Consider the following 15115-nt stretch of genomic DNA (forward strand, 5'->3'; position numbering starts at 1 on the left):
TAGATTGTAACCATGAACTCATATTCGAAACAAAGTTTACAAATGTGTTCATTCTTTCATTTCTTTTTATTTTTTTTAATGTACTACCAAATAGGAAACTAGAAAATCATTTCTTTTATTTTTTTCATTGAAGGAAGAAAATCATTTATCTATGGGACAAAAGTAACAATTAAGGAAACTAGAAAAAAGAAAGTGAGAATCAAACTCATTAGACAATGACCTACACCTAATAGTTTGAGCTAACACATCTCTTGAGCTGACTCCTCCTTCTTCCTTGCAATTCAATGAAGTTTGAGCTTTAAATGTTGTGAGGAGTTGAGTTCAAGTTCAATTCAATGTACTTGAGTCACCACCAGTTGTTGGATTCAATAGTGGAACACTTGCAAGAGAACCATTTCCATCTTCATCCTTGGCCACCACTGGTATCTTAACAGCAGCTGCTCTCTCCATCTCTTTCTCAAGCTCTTCTTCTCTACGCAAAGTAGAAAACTGGGAATCAAGAGACTTCGCCGCTGATAACCAGGCAAGAACAATCACCAGAAGCACCCCTCCCAGATATGGAGTTGAATTAGCCAGTGAACCAAAACTTAAGATCATGAACTGCTGAATTAGAGCTCCACCAGATTTTCCCAATGGGTTGCACACTACATCAATGGCTGCCTTCCCTTTCACCTACAAGCAAAGAAATTTAGTACAAGTCAAATTACAAGTGAGCTGCAGCATTTTCTTGAGAAAAGTTCATCAATGATCATAAAAACCATAAAGAGATTATCATATTCAAATTTGACTTGAACAAACTTCACCATATGTATATATGATTGAAGAATGATCAAGTTTGCACAAATATGATTATAGCAGATAAGGATATGATTTAACTAAAGAGTAAAGACCATTAACTTAAACAAATCTTGATTTAACTCTAAAAAATGTGTGTATATGTGGAACTTGCATGAAGATTTTGCAGAAAAATGATTGTTGCTGATAAAAATCCAAACCTTGGTATCCTCATCCAAGGGTATGTAGGCCATTTCTTTGCAGGGATCGAATAAACTGTACTTAGCACTTTTGCTGAATATGTTCTGCAATGCACCCACGTATACAGCAGCTAGCAGTGGAGTCATGCCAAAATTTGCAATAACAGGAGCAATTGGGCCGCCAAATAATATTAGAGAGAAGAAACCAACTCCTGTTAAAAGCAGAACAGTGGGGGTGATCTTGGCAGCAACTCCCCATCCATATTTGTCAAATATAAATTGGCTTAAAAGCATCATTGTGAATGTAGCAATTCCAGTTGCAGTTGAAAAGTCTCCCATGAAAGATGAGTACTCATTGGGGCTAGGAAACTGCACAACTTGCAGAGTTTGAGAAAGAGCAGAGTGCAATGTGCAGCAGTAAAACCAAAGGCAACAAAGGTTTACATTACCTGAGCTTTGAGCTTTGATTTCCATGTAACCTCAACAAGATTAATGCTAATTCCGTATGCAACCACTAAAGTGGCAAGATCCCTTATGTATTTTGAAGACACCAAAAATTTTATGCTCTCCATTGTTCCCATTTTGGGCTTCTCCTGGAAGAACAACCAATAACAAGGTAAAGTGTTGGTTATTCCAAATATTAGTAAAGAAATGGAACAGGGTTCATATTTTCCAACACATTTGAAATAATGGGGATAGCACCAAATAACTTGGATAATTTCACAGTCCTAGAAATGAATCAATCATACCACAGTCATCTTAAAAAACTACCTTCTTCTTCTTGCTACGTGTGGGAAGTGGAACATAGTTATTCACCCACCAATATATGACACAGATTGCGAGTCCCATGCCCACAACTATGCTCATCATTCCTTTTAGAGACACGGCCCAACCATCAACTCCAGGACCTAAATTCTTCCTAAGATTAGAAAAGTATTTCACTGTTCGACCAGAGAACACAAGGGCTACATTGGCACCAAGTCCAAATAAAGGATAGAATCGTTTTGCTTCATCAACAGTTGTTATCTACACAAAACAAAATGAATTTTAAAATAAGCATTAGCATTATACTTAACAAAGCAGCAGCAGAACCACACAACATCATATTCATCTTTATACCTTTTATTCATTGTACTAATTTGCATGAGGTAATTCAAAATGGAAAACATGTTTAAAACAAAACATTAGAGGATTCAACACCTTCTCCTGTCATCACATGATTAGCATCTTATCCAGATAAGATAAGATTTATAATCATATTATCACAAATGAAACAAAACTTAACAATAGATAAGATAAGATTTACACGCATATTATCACAAATGAAACAAAATTTAACAAAACATGCATGTGACTCATCAAAAGCAGAGCGGCTAAGCGATAGAGAAAGAGGCAGAATACAAATGAATATGACCAAAATGAATAGATGAAAAGTAAAAAACAAAAAAAAAAACAAATAATAGCCAATCATGATGATGATATCAAGAAGCATGTTAAGGACACCATAATTAAAAATGATAAGATGACAATGACAACCACACATGCTATAACAAAAATCAAGCCACAAACCAAAATCATTTTTAACAAAGCAGGCTCAAAGTTCAAACAATAAAACAACCTGATTGGCAAATCCCCAAAACAGCACCGAAATTACAACACTCCCCCACAATTCAGCCATGACATAGAACAAACAAAAGCTCCAAATCCTCATAATTGCAAGAGGACCAAGAAACCGAGGGCCAAGGATGTTAAGAAGCTTATCCGCAAACGCCTCCGGGTGGATATAATTGCTGAGAGGGTACAGAACAAAACCAAACGCCCCAAAGAAGGCAATGAAGGGAAGGATTACAGAGTAAAAGAGAGCTTGTTTGGACAACACATTAGCCAACTTAGTGTATAACAACATGAAGCCAATGGCCATGGGAAGGTTCACCCAAGTTTTGAGAAACGGTATAATTTCAGCACTGCTTCCTTTGGCCGTCACGACCAACACATCCTTTGTGTCTCTCAAGATGGTGTAGTTGAAGAGGATACAGAAGAACATCATCCCCAAAGGCACAATCTTCTTCAAGGTGGCAACATCAACACCGAAAAACTTGGGTTTCTCAGATTCTGTTTCCCCAAAGGAGGCCGCAGCTGCTGCAGCCTCAGCCCTGCACAAGAACAAATTTTTATTTTTGTCCCTTTGGGCAAAGACATTGGGTTTTGGCGAGTGTTTTTGGAACCCATTGAAGGAAGCAGAAGAGGCAGCAAGGATTTTTGGCTTTGGTGAGGAAAGCCTGAGTCTTAAACCTTGGGAGGGGTGTAAAAGTGAAACCTTGTTAATGGGGTTTGTGGGGAGAGAGAGAAGGCCTCTGGTTTGAAGAACAACGTCCATGACTCTCTCTCTCTCACTCAGTTCCCTTGGTGAGTTGAAGAAAGAACCAGAGAGAGGGATAAAGAGAGAGATAAGGTGGCTGCTGTGGAGAGTAGAGAACAAGAAGTTTGTATATATACTTGGAGGAACGAAAGGGCCGCAGATACTAATAAAATATCTTTTCGCGATTGTCTGATGAAGACAACAATAGTAAAATACAACCTTAGATTTTTGTGTGCAAATGGAAAAAAGAACAATGAATTGGTTAAATTTAGTGAGTGTGGTAACAAACTGTGATCACTGTGGAGAGAAAATTGCATGAGGAAAGGTCGAGAGAAGGGAACAAAAAGGAGTATTCATAGGATCTTCCTTTCCCTTGTGGAAAGGAAATGGTACCAAATGAATCAAAACTTAGCCTAATCTCTTTTTTTTTTTTACTTTTTCAATTTAAAAATCACAGTATAGTTCTATTAATAGAGATAGAGAAAACATTATTTGCAATTATTTAAATGTATACCATCTGAAGCTTTTGGACTTGGATGGTGAACTGGTTCATGAATCAACGTGGAGTATTCACAGAATTTTGTTAATAATATGCCATTAGATGTTTTTGTTTGTTTTATACATTTTAATTAAAAAAAAACTTAACAAAAAAAATAATTATTTTATGTGAGTGTATACAACTTTTACATTTTCATCTAATCATTAATTAATTATTAATGAAGTTCTTACGCGTATCATAAATGACATGTTCAGCACTTAATATTGAATACTCATAATATTCTTAAGACACGTTATATCTAATTTGAAAAATATTTTTTTACTTTTTAAATTATTTTTATATAAATTTAACAGAATGATAATAATCACAAATCTAATCATTTTCTAAAAAAACTCATAACCTTACAAATTTATTATATAATTTTTTATTATAATCATCGTTCTTTGAATATTTAATAAATAAATTATATTTAGTTTTTGTTAATTTACATTTTCAAACTAATATATATGTATATACGTACTTTATTCCATATCTTATATTTTTTAAAATTAATCATATCTTTATATTTATATTCATATCGTATCCGAACAACATATGATCATACAACAAAGAAACTAGATAAATATTTTCGTATGACAGTGCAGAAAAATTAAAATATAAAAAGAAAATATCTAATGATAAAAAAAAATGATAACTAATGAAAATGTTGATATAATTTTATTTCATAAAATAAAAAAGTTATAAATTATAATTACAACATGTGACCACGATTAATTAAGATGACACAATAAAAAAAATAAACGACAAAAAAACTTAATTAAAAAGTATACTATTTTTAATACCTAATAATAGATCATAAAATATTAAAAATGATGTGATTAGTATATTGTTCCCAAGAAAAATAAAAATAGTTTAATTAAGTTGTGAATTTTTCATAAATTTAAATATTTTTAATTAAGTTTCAATTAAAAATATTTATTTTATTGAATTTTCACAAATTTTATAGTTTAACATTAATTAGAATAACACTATCATTTAATTTATAGTCCCATACATAATATCATGAACTTAAAAAATAAAACAAAATAGAGTTTTGAAATTCTGAATACTTATGATAACAAGAACTTAATCATAATAAATAACAATATTTTAATCGAAAAATGTAAAACAAATATATATCTATATATATATATATATGAAAATAACAGTAATAACTTAAAAATATTATAATTTATAATTTACGAGTGAGTTAAAATATAATTGAACTTAATTAAAAAAATTTAATAAAAATTTTCAATAAAAATTTTCCATCTCTTATCATTTTAACAATGAATTTAAAAAATATAGTTTAATTAAAAAATATGAAGTTAGGTAGTATTTATTAAAAAATTATTTAATTATTACATAACCGAATATAATATAAAGATGTTCATCCATACTTTTTAACCTTGAAGTTGAACTTTTATAAATCCTGGTGTCACTTTGAACTAAAAGGAAGTTTTTCTACAAAAACATGCTTAAATCAAGTACACGTCAATGGAAGTAATCAATGATGTAATAGTGAATATAATTAATTTATTTCATATACTTTGTTATTTATACTATGTTCATGGACTTTTATATGATGATGGACCTTGTAGATAATTATCTTATTATTTTGCTTAATGTTCAACTAATATGTTATAGGGTGTGTTTGGATTGCGGTTAGAAAAATTAAGTTTGGTTAAATAAAACTAAAAAGCTTATTAAACGAAAAAACTTAAAAATTTTATTTTCAAAGTAACTCACATTCGAAACTCAGTAAAACAGAACAAAAGTTTGTCAAACATCATCTATGTTTCAATATAAAGTAAATTTGAGAGGTTTGAATTTCCAAACTGAAAATCAAACACACACTTAATTATTATCTTAATTTAATTTAATCACAGTCACTATTGTTATATTTAGGCCGAGATAAAATAATATTGTCTAAATAGTAAACGATTTAAGCAAAATTTGCCTAAATTTAAACCATAATTTTAAAGTTTGGTAGGATAATTAAAATACTTTATAAGGTATTGATAGAAGTTTGAGAGTGATGGATAATTGTTGATCGGAAGTAAACGTGGAATTGAGTCACAACCTTATTATTATATTTTGTTCGTAAAGGTACCTTTTTATGGGAAAAGAAACCGTTCATAGCACATTACTATATTTTAAGGAAAGATACACATGGAAGCTTCCAAGTAAATATCATAAAGATCACGATTATTCTTGACATAAAATATTAAGACGAGTAATTATATAAAAAAAAGTTGAGGTTCAAATATTATTTTACCATTTAACTTTATATGTATCTCACCTTTTATAAATATTTATATTAAAGAACATATTAATTTATTACATAACTTGAGTCCTCCTAACTACTATCATAAATACACGAATTAAAAATAATTAATAAATATTAAATTTTAGAGAAAAAAATGAATTACATCTTCAATAATTATTAATACAATTTTATTTTCTTTAAAGACAAATATATTCATAAAGTATTATTATTAGATGAAAGATAATTTATTTTATGCATAAAAAATTAAAAAATAATCAAATAATTTTAATATTGTTGTATATTTTTTTAAGTGTTTCTCTTTTATTTAATTATATATTTTCCATATTATATATATCGTGCATGGTAAATTCGAAAATTTCAGTAAGAAAAAGTGAAAAAGCTTATTCTTTTTAAACAAAAATATTCAATAAAAGAACATTCCAACCATATCAGAAGGTTGTAAAACATGTCAGAAATATCTTTTTCCTATAGTTTAGGTTTTTCAAGTAAGCATAGGCAATTAAATAAACACATATGTAATAATTCTTTTTGTACACGATATGAATTTGAATATAATTTTGTTTTATTATTATTTCTAAGCATGGGTAGTCACGCCTTGTTGCAGCTTTATAATTTAATAATAGCTTATAGTTTATCCACTATTCTTTCTCAGTTTGTAATTCATTCTTAAACTTTTAATTTAACTATAATTTTAATTAATTAAAAAAATCATAATCCACACTTAGAAGCAGACTAAAATTGGATTAAGGTATATAATAAACATAAGATAATAATGAAAAAAATTATAGTTTTCCAACCAAGTGTTAATAAGTTACAAGTATTTAACGCGATCTATCACTATGATCCTGAAAAGTTTGGGATATTAAACAACAACAAAATTTGTGATATTGGTTTAAATATTTTAGCCTAACTTTGTATTAACCTTCGTTAATTTCTAAATAAATGTGTTTTAACGAATACTTAGTTCGTTAAACCTCTAATGATTCATATTCATAACAAAGTTTCTCCAGAGTGCGTGTGTGTGTGTGATACTTTTGTTGTAGATTGGGTCATTATTAGTTGGGCCTTAGCCTTTGTAGAATTTGGGCCAGTGTTAGTTGGACGTTAGTCTTACTCTGTAGATTTTGGGCCAGTGTTGGTTGGACCTTAACCTTATGACATATACCATACTGTTTCTTTCTGCACCTCCCTTTTTGCTTTCAACACTTCGATAAAACTCATAAATATCAAATTATACTTCATTAACATTATAATAAAAAGATAAAAGTTATCCCAACATTTCAGATTAAAAATTTTATACTTTATTACACTAAAAATGAAATATGTCACTTTTCTTATGATGAATTGACTATTTATAGAAAAACAAGATATGGACTTTGAGAAAATAAAATGTTGGTGTCATGGAAAAGATGCATAGGGTTATGATTGCTGATTTTCCATGACATAGCATGAAAGAAAAGCTAAGGGAAAGGGGGAAAATATAGACATTGAGACAAAGACATGAGCCATTTTTTTGGCTTAAAAAAGCTATATTCAATTGGCTTTAGAGATGGAGATTGAACTCCATGTCTAATTAGGGTAGACAAAGAAACAATAAAAATAATTATGGGTTCACCAAACTTAGGTGAAAGATCAAACTTGGTGGAAGAGGAAGTTGAAAGATTCTTTGCATAGAAGTTCCAACAACAACAAGCTTCACCCTTGGTATCTTCGTAATGGATATAGAGATATTGATTGCACCGTTTATAGAAGATAAAGTTTGGTAACTAATTTGAAACTATGACAGAAACAAAACCCAGTATGAGAAGTTTAACTTCAAGTGTTTGTGACACATTTTTGGAAATTCAGGAATTATGATATATTAAATGTGACACAACAGTTTCATACACAGTGAAGTATGTTCTTTTGAAGTAGAGCTGTCAAAATGGGTAACTCGGTCCGACCCGACTCGATCCATCACGGGTTGATCACTTAGTGAGTCAATCTAACTCGGTTCACTAATTAGCGAGTCAAAAAAACTCCAACCCAACCTGGTCCACTGTGGGTTGGTGGATTAAACGGGCTGACTCACGGGCTCACTTAATTAAAAAAATATATTATTTTTTTTTGTCAAAACTAGATTATAATTATAATTAAAATCTAAATAAACTTTAATAAAATCCAAATACAAACCAAAATTACAAAAATACAAATTATCTATGTGTTGGCTAACAAAAAAACCTAACATGACCCAAATACAATGCGAAACTTAACAAAAAAATACTTGTGCGATCCTTTATTTGTGGGTTGGCTCACCAACCCGGTTTACCACGGGTTCAATCCGGGTGAACCGGGTTCTAGGTAAACCGGGTAAAAAATCAACTCATATTGAAATTTGTAAAAAAAATTTAACTCAATCCGGCTCGAATCCACTGTGAGCCGAATTGGCTCACGGGTTCCAACCCATTTTGACAGCTATAGTTTTGAGTATTTTAATTATTTTTCTACATGCAATTTTTTTCTTTAGAAAAGAATCATTTCCATCAATGGAAAATAATAAGACATTGTATAATTTTTCATGTCACATAATGCCATTGGAACTAGTAAAAAAATAAATAAAAAATAAAAAACATGCAAGTAAATGCTTCAAATGTCAAACCCTATGTGGGTAGGAGAGAAGAGGGTTAAATCTAATTGAGCTATTAAAATAGGCTTAATTTTGGCGAGAAACAAGATTATGAGTCATGAAGTTATTAAACTAAAGTTTGAAAAACAAAATAAACTGCAAGTCTTCTGAGCTACACTGTCTTCATACACATAATTTATTATCCAATCGACAAATGCTGAGATGCATAAACTTTGTCATCTTCCAGAACTCTCGTTTTTTCAACATCAACTACATAGCCATGACTAAATACAAGAACAAATTTGACTTTTCTATGGTGACAAAACCCTATAAAAAAATTTAGAAGCCCAAGGTGAATATTTTGAAGGTCTTGTAATAACTTTTAAAAATAAAACTAAAAAACTGGGCAAAATGAGGCACATCATTGTTTCCTGAACAAGATAAAGTTGGTCTGGAGTTAGTGTTGGAATTGTTTAATTGTTTGTGTCTTTAGTAAGAACATTATTATGAAGAATATTGCAATAATATAACGGGTTCAAAGCACAACAATCCAAATAGGTTGGAGTACGCAGATTTAAAGCCTATGACAATAAGGGACCACATGTGAATAAATGTTCTAAGCTTTTCTCATGCTTAACCTTGAGAGAGGGAAAGAGAGAACAAAGATTAGTAACTAGTTGGAAAATGTTTTAAGGTTTTCATCATTGTTTCATTGTTTGCATGCAATAATGTAATGGACAAAGATTGTTCTATGTTGTTTCCACAATTTGTTGCTCGAGACAGGGATTGTACCACACTTTATCTATCTGTCTCAGGGATTGATAATTAGATTATAACAACTGTATTGGAAGAACAACTCAGTGTGGTTTGTATGTTTCTTTAATTACATGTTAAATTATTTTCTTAAGTTTGAAAGTTTGAGCACTGGAAGTAGAAAATAAATAAATAATGGAGTTGAAAAACAGACTCCTTCTGACACTGGCTCAAATTTTTGCATAGTACTTTGTTGACTTTTATTCTCTTTCTTTTGAAACAATTTTTAATTTATAGATACACTATCAATTTTGCGTGATTTAAGGAGTTTAGAATAATCAACATTGTGATATAGAAATTAATATGGGCTTAATCTTTATTTGGTTATAGTCTTCCACATTGAATTATATAGTTCGAGTGTTTTTATAAGATTTTTTTTATAACAATCAATAAACTATATATATATATATAATATAATATAATTGGTTAAGCCAGTTTTATTGTTAACATGTTTGTTGAGTTATATGTGTGATATAGAGTATATTAGTTATTAGAAAAATAAGAAGACAAGATTTTATAAATATTTGAAAAACTTAAAACCAAAATAAATATAAATATATATTAAATTTAGAAATTTAAACAGAGTATTAATTTGTTAGATATTTATTTTGAAGGAAAATTAAATTAGATTTTAAAATGATAACTTATTATATATTATTAAGAACCTAAAATATAGGAGTAAGACTTATTCCTACCCAATTACATCTTTCAAGCATAACTGTAATGCAAAAAACTAAGTTGTTGGTGTTGTCCGACCTTAAGTTATAATTTATGTTAATACTTGTCGACTCAACACAGTAACTAAAAGTATTGAGATAAAATAAAAATAAATAATATCCATAAGAAAAAATTAGAGAGTAAAAAGAAATAAATTTTAAATAATATTTTTTTACCTAATTGTAGTTAGAAATTATAGGTATAAATATGTTTTTTTTGTCGTGTAATAAAATTAGAATTAGTCCCTCATTGAAATTTTGGTCCAATTTAGTTTTCAATTTCAGAATTGTGTGAATTTAGTCATTTCAAACAAATTTTGTTAAATTTATTTAATGTTTCAAACGCATCTCATGATAACATTTGAGATGTTTACACCGTTTGACATTTTTTTTTCAATATTAGCTAACAAACTATCATGAAACGCATTTGAAACGTCAAATAAATTTAACAAAATGTGGCTAAAATGACTAAATTCAAGCAATTTTAAAATTGAGAGACCAAATTAAATCAAAATTTTAAAGATAGACTAATTCTAATTTTTACTGAAAGTTGAGAGACAAAAACATATTTAACCCAACATTAAGAATATTCGTATAGTTAAGAAATGGACACTGAACTTACGAAACCTATGAGTATAGTGTTGTTATAGCCTATGGAGAAAGTAAAAGGTAACAATTGTGGTATTCGATTCATTCTCCAATATGTTTGAAAATAAAGTAACATAAACATTTGTATTGTGTTGTGTTGTTCTGAGTGTGAATACCCTTGTTTTGATATATTATTTTCTTAAAAAGGATGCTTCTGGTCCCATCCATAAACAAACATGGTATCACCGTAACACAGTGGGGCTGCACCGCACCGAACCACAATTTTTTTGGACTCTCTCAAAATCAGTATCAATTTTCAAATAAAATTAAGAAACATTTCTTATTTTTTAATGTTTATTATAAATTATAAATAAATTTTAAACTTACACTGTTAAAAATGAATAATTATACCTTATAGGAATAATTTTATTGTACCAGAAAAAGAAAAGTTGTTGATTTAAAAGTGATTGGAATAATGAGCATCTGAAATCATAGGCAATCTTTTGAAGTGGCCTATTGTGTCCATTCCCATTCTAAAAGTGATTGAGGCACCCCTTTGTCTTATGGTGGCATGGTGAAAAAAGATCCAAAATCCTTTTCATGACCTCACCCGTGCAATTATGCCTGCTGCAAACCTATGTGATATATAATTAAAAGTATTATTATAAAAATATTTTATAAATAAATAATATTTTATTAATTTACAACAATATATAAATATATATAAAAAGGATTTTCTTTTCACATTTTAAAATATCAATTTTATCGTTTAAAATATAATTATTTATTAATTTTTTAAAATTAATCATAATTTTTACAATTTTTTTATAAAATTATCTATCTCTTATTCTTTTCTTCTTCTTTATTTATTAACAATTATTCTCTCATATTTTTTGATATATTTTACTTTATTTTTAATAAATATAATTTTATTTTATATATTAACTTAATAACATTACAATATCATCACTTACTAATATAATATCATCAATATTTAAAAAATACGTACACATAGACGAGATAACACATGTACTAGTATGTAGAAAAAATATTTTAAAATATCAAACACAAATACATATTAAACATAAATATATTATCCAAATAACGATATTTTGAATTTTCTTTATCCATTTAATTTATTATTTCAATCACTTTTAAATAATATATTTTAATTTTTTTAATAATAAAATATGATGATTTAAAAATGATTAGATTAATATACTAAAAATAAGTCAAAATAATATGATAATTAAAAATGATGATATTAATACAATAAGAATAAGATAAAATATTATTATCTTGTCCAGATATCGGTAACAAAATGCAGAAAAAATTATAGAATGGAAAACATAATGACTTAATTGACCCTCTTACCTGACATGGCTGTGATTGCTGGTGCTTTGTACTTGCTCTGCTTCAAGAATCCAAAGTCGTTGTTCATAGCCAAAAATCAAACTTATTTTTCTCTTAAAATATCTCTTTTTACCAACTATTCCTGTGTCACGGTAAAAGTTACAAATATTGTAAAAATTATAAGAAAATCTTAAAATTCTGTTGAAGGCTGAAAAAAAAGGAAAGATTAATTAGATGACTACAGAATTAAATTTCATATTCATACAAAATTCTTCTTGGGAATTGTATCTTCTTCACATTATGTCCTTCTATGCTCCACTATGATTTCTGGACTTTCCAAATTCTCCAAGCAATACATTCTTTAATCATTAAATACAAATAAATAAAAATAACAATTTTCTCTAATATTATAATAAAAAGTTTATTGTCCTATAACAATATACTATACAGCAATAAACCATAAACCTGATCTGATGTATGATAGAGTTGTTAACTATAATCATGATTATCCATGATTAATTCATACAATATAAAACTTTTGTTCGTGTATAAAAATTTATTTTGCATCCGTGTATATTATTTAAACAAATAAGTCTAGAAAAGTATAATATCAGTGAACTGATTCACGATAAAAACATGTGACTATTAATGATAATAAATTTTTCCTATAAAATTTTAACCAAAAATAATAGATTTGTTTACATTAAACAAATGTATAAATGATTAAGAGATGCATGTATCCTAGCTATATTAAAGACTTCTTTCTAACTTAAAAAAAAAGTTGGTTTACTTATTTTAAATTTCAGAATGTATAATGAAAGGTTCAAAACCATTTTATGAGATGTTTTTATGGTCATTTTTTCTTGAATGCAATCCTGCAAAATTTACATACATAATATTTTGACGTACTTGTATTTTCTACGGGTTAAAAAAGTTTAAAAATGTATATAATTTCATACAAAATATCTTAAAAAGAATGCTGTTAAGAAATCAATTGGTAGATACATATTCGTTACAAGAACTAATTTCTTTTACAAGAATAAGCGAGAGGGTTTATTTTAGTTAAATAATAAATATCATATAAATATTATATAAATAAATAAATAATTAATTAATACAATGTGTTATATGCAGTAGATATATTTTAAATTAGTAGACACATTTTAAACGTTAGACGTATTTGAATTCTTAGACGTTTCAAAACATTAGACTCAAATGGGTGTTAAATACATTGTTTTAGTACTTTACAAATAATTTTAATATATTTTAAAATTTTAAAATTAATAGTCATCAGTATAACTTAAAAATATAAAAAAAAACAACATAGAAAAATTAATAAAAAATCTAAACTCACTTATTATTGACACTGATTATTCTTGTGATTGATATTAAAATCTAAATCATATATATAATATATGTATGTAATTTGGACAATATTACCGTTGCATATCAAGCTCAATTTTACACACTTTATCTCCTACATTAAAAGTTACTTACTAAAATATTCATTGATTTCAAATCCTTTACTAAAATGTAATTTATTTTGAAATTTTTTTCGTTTTAATTTATAAAATCTTGAAAAAACAATTAAAATATTTCCTATTTTCACAAATTGAAAAAATTTCAATTGTTGAAATTATAAAATCTCCTATTTTTTTCTCTCTTTTAACTTGTTTCCCTTTTTGTCATACATAAATAAGTGTTTGAATTTTTTTTTAATTCATCGTAGTTACGGGGAATGGCTAGAAGAAAGTGATCATGAATGATGAAAAATGTCCAGAGAATGTAGGCTACATGTTTTATGCATTCATATTAGCTATATCTATAACACTTTTAATGATTTTAAATACAGTAATTTGATTGAAAAAGAAAAAAAAATCCGTTGCCCAAAGAAAAATACATCAAATTATTGCATTTCCAATAATAATAATAATAATAATACTAATATTTTTTCAGCCCATTCAAAACAAATTACGAGAAAATCAATTTATTTCGTTTATACATTTATTCTATTCCCGAACAACATTTAAAATGAGTAATGGCGTTGATTACCAATCTTCAGTCTATTATCGTGCTGAAGAAAATGAATTTTTTCTTCCTATTTTCAATTCATCAAAACAATAATGTTGTAATTAGGGCAACTATGAACAACATGATTTTTACAAATATTTAAAGTGATAACATAAATAATTATATAATTTTGATTCAAGTTATTGAGATATTCGAACAAAAAATATGGGTTAAATTTGTGTTTGATTTTCTAATTTTAAGTAAAAATTAGAATTAATCTATCTTTAATTTTTTTGTCTTATTTAGTATTCAAACTTTATAGATGCGTAGATTTAATATTTTTAACCAAATTTTTCTAAAGTTATTCTATGTTTTAAATGCGTCTTATGATAAAATTTAACTTAACATTAAAACAGTAAAAAATGTGTCAGATAGTGTAAACAACTCAAGTATTGTATGAAATGGATTCGAAACATAATATACACTTAACAAAATGTGGTTAAGAGAACTAAACTCATACATTTATAAAATTAAATAACTAAATTTGTCAAAATGTTTGAAAAGAAACTAATTCTAAATTTTATCACAAAAAGAAATTAATTGATATATATATATATATATATTTATATTTGTTATTAAAATTTTACAAGGTATAATTTGAATATGGCTGCAAGAAGGCCGTTGGAGTAAGAAGCACAACGGATACCTTGAGACTTGAAGCTTAATGTGAAAGTTGGACTTACCGTTCAGAAATAATGAAATTCCTTTTTTATTTATTCATTTATTATTATTATATAATATTTTATTATTTACAGAACAGAAGAAAGAGAGTATATATAAAACATAAAATGATTCTCACTCAGCCCACG

At 27.7% G+C, this 15115-nt stretch overlaps 1 protein-coding gene across 1 annotated transcript; it reads right to left on the reverse strand.

The window, feature by feature from the left end:
• LOC114185428 (ADP,ATP carrier protein 1, chloroplastic-like) lies at window positions 1-3460 on the reverse strand. Its single transcript, XM_028073142.1, has 5 exons — window positions 2593-3460; window positions 1746-2000; window positions 1424-1567; window positions 996-1343; window positions 1-672 (listed from the first exon to the last, which is right to left on the reverse strand). The coding sequence occupies exons 1-5, from the start codon at window positions 3349-3351 to the stop codon at window positions 328-330; spliced, it is 1851 nt and encodes a 616-aa protein (XP_027928943.1). The 5' UTR covers window positions 3352-3460; the 3' UTR covers window positions 1-327.
• Window positions 3461-15115: the final 11655 nt, after the last annotated feature.

Source organism: Vigna unguiculata, chromosome 5, assembly GCF_004118075.2.
Source record: "Vigna unguiculata cultivar IT97K-499-35 chromosome 5, ASM411807v1, whole genome shotgun sequence".
Taxonomy (NCBI): domain Eukaryota; kingdom Viridiplantae; phylum Streptophyta; class Magnoliopsida; order Fabales; family Fabaceae; genus Vigna; species Vigna unguiculata.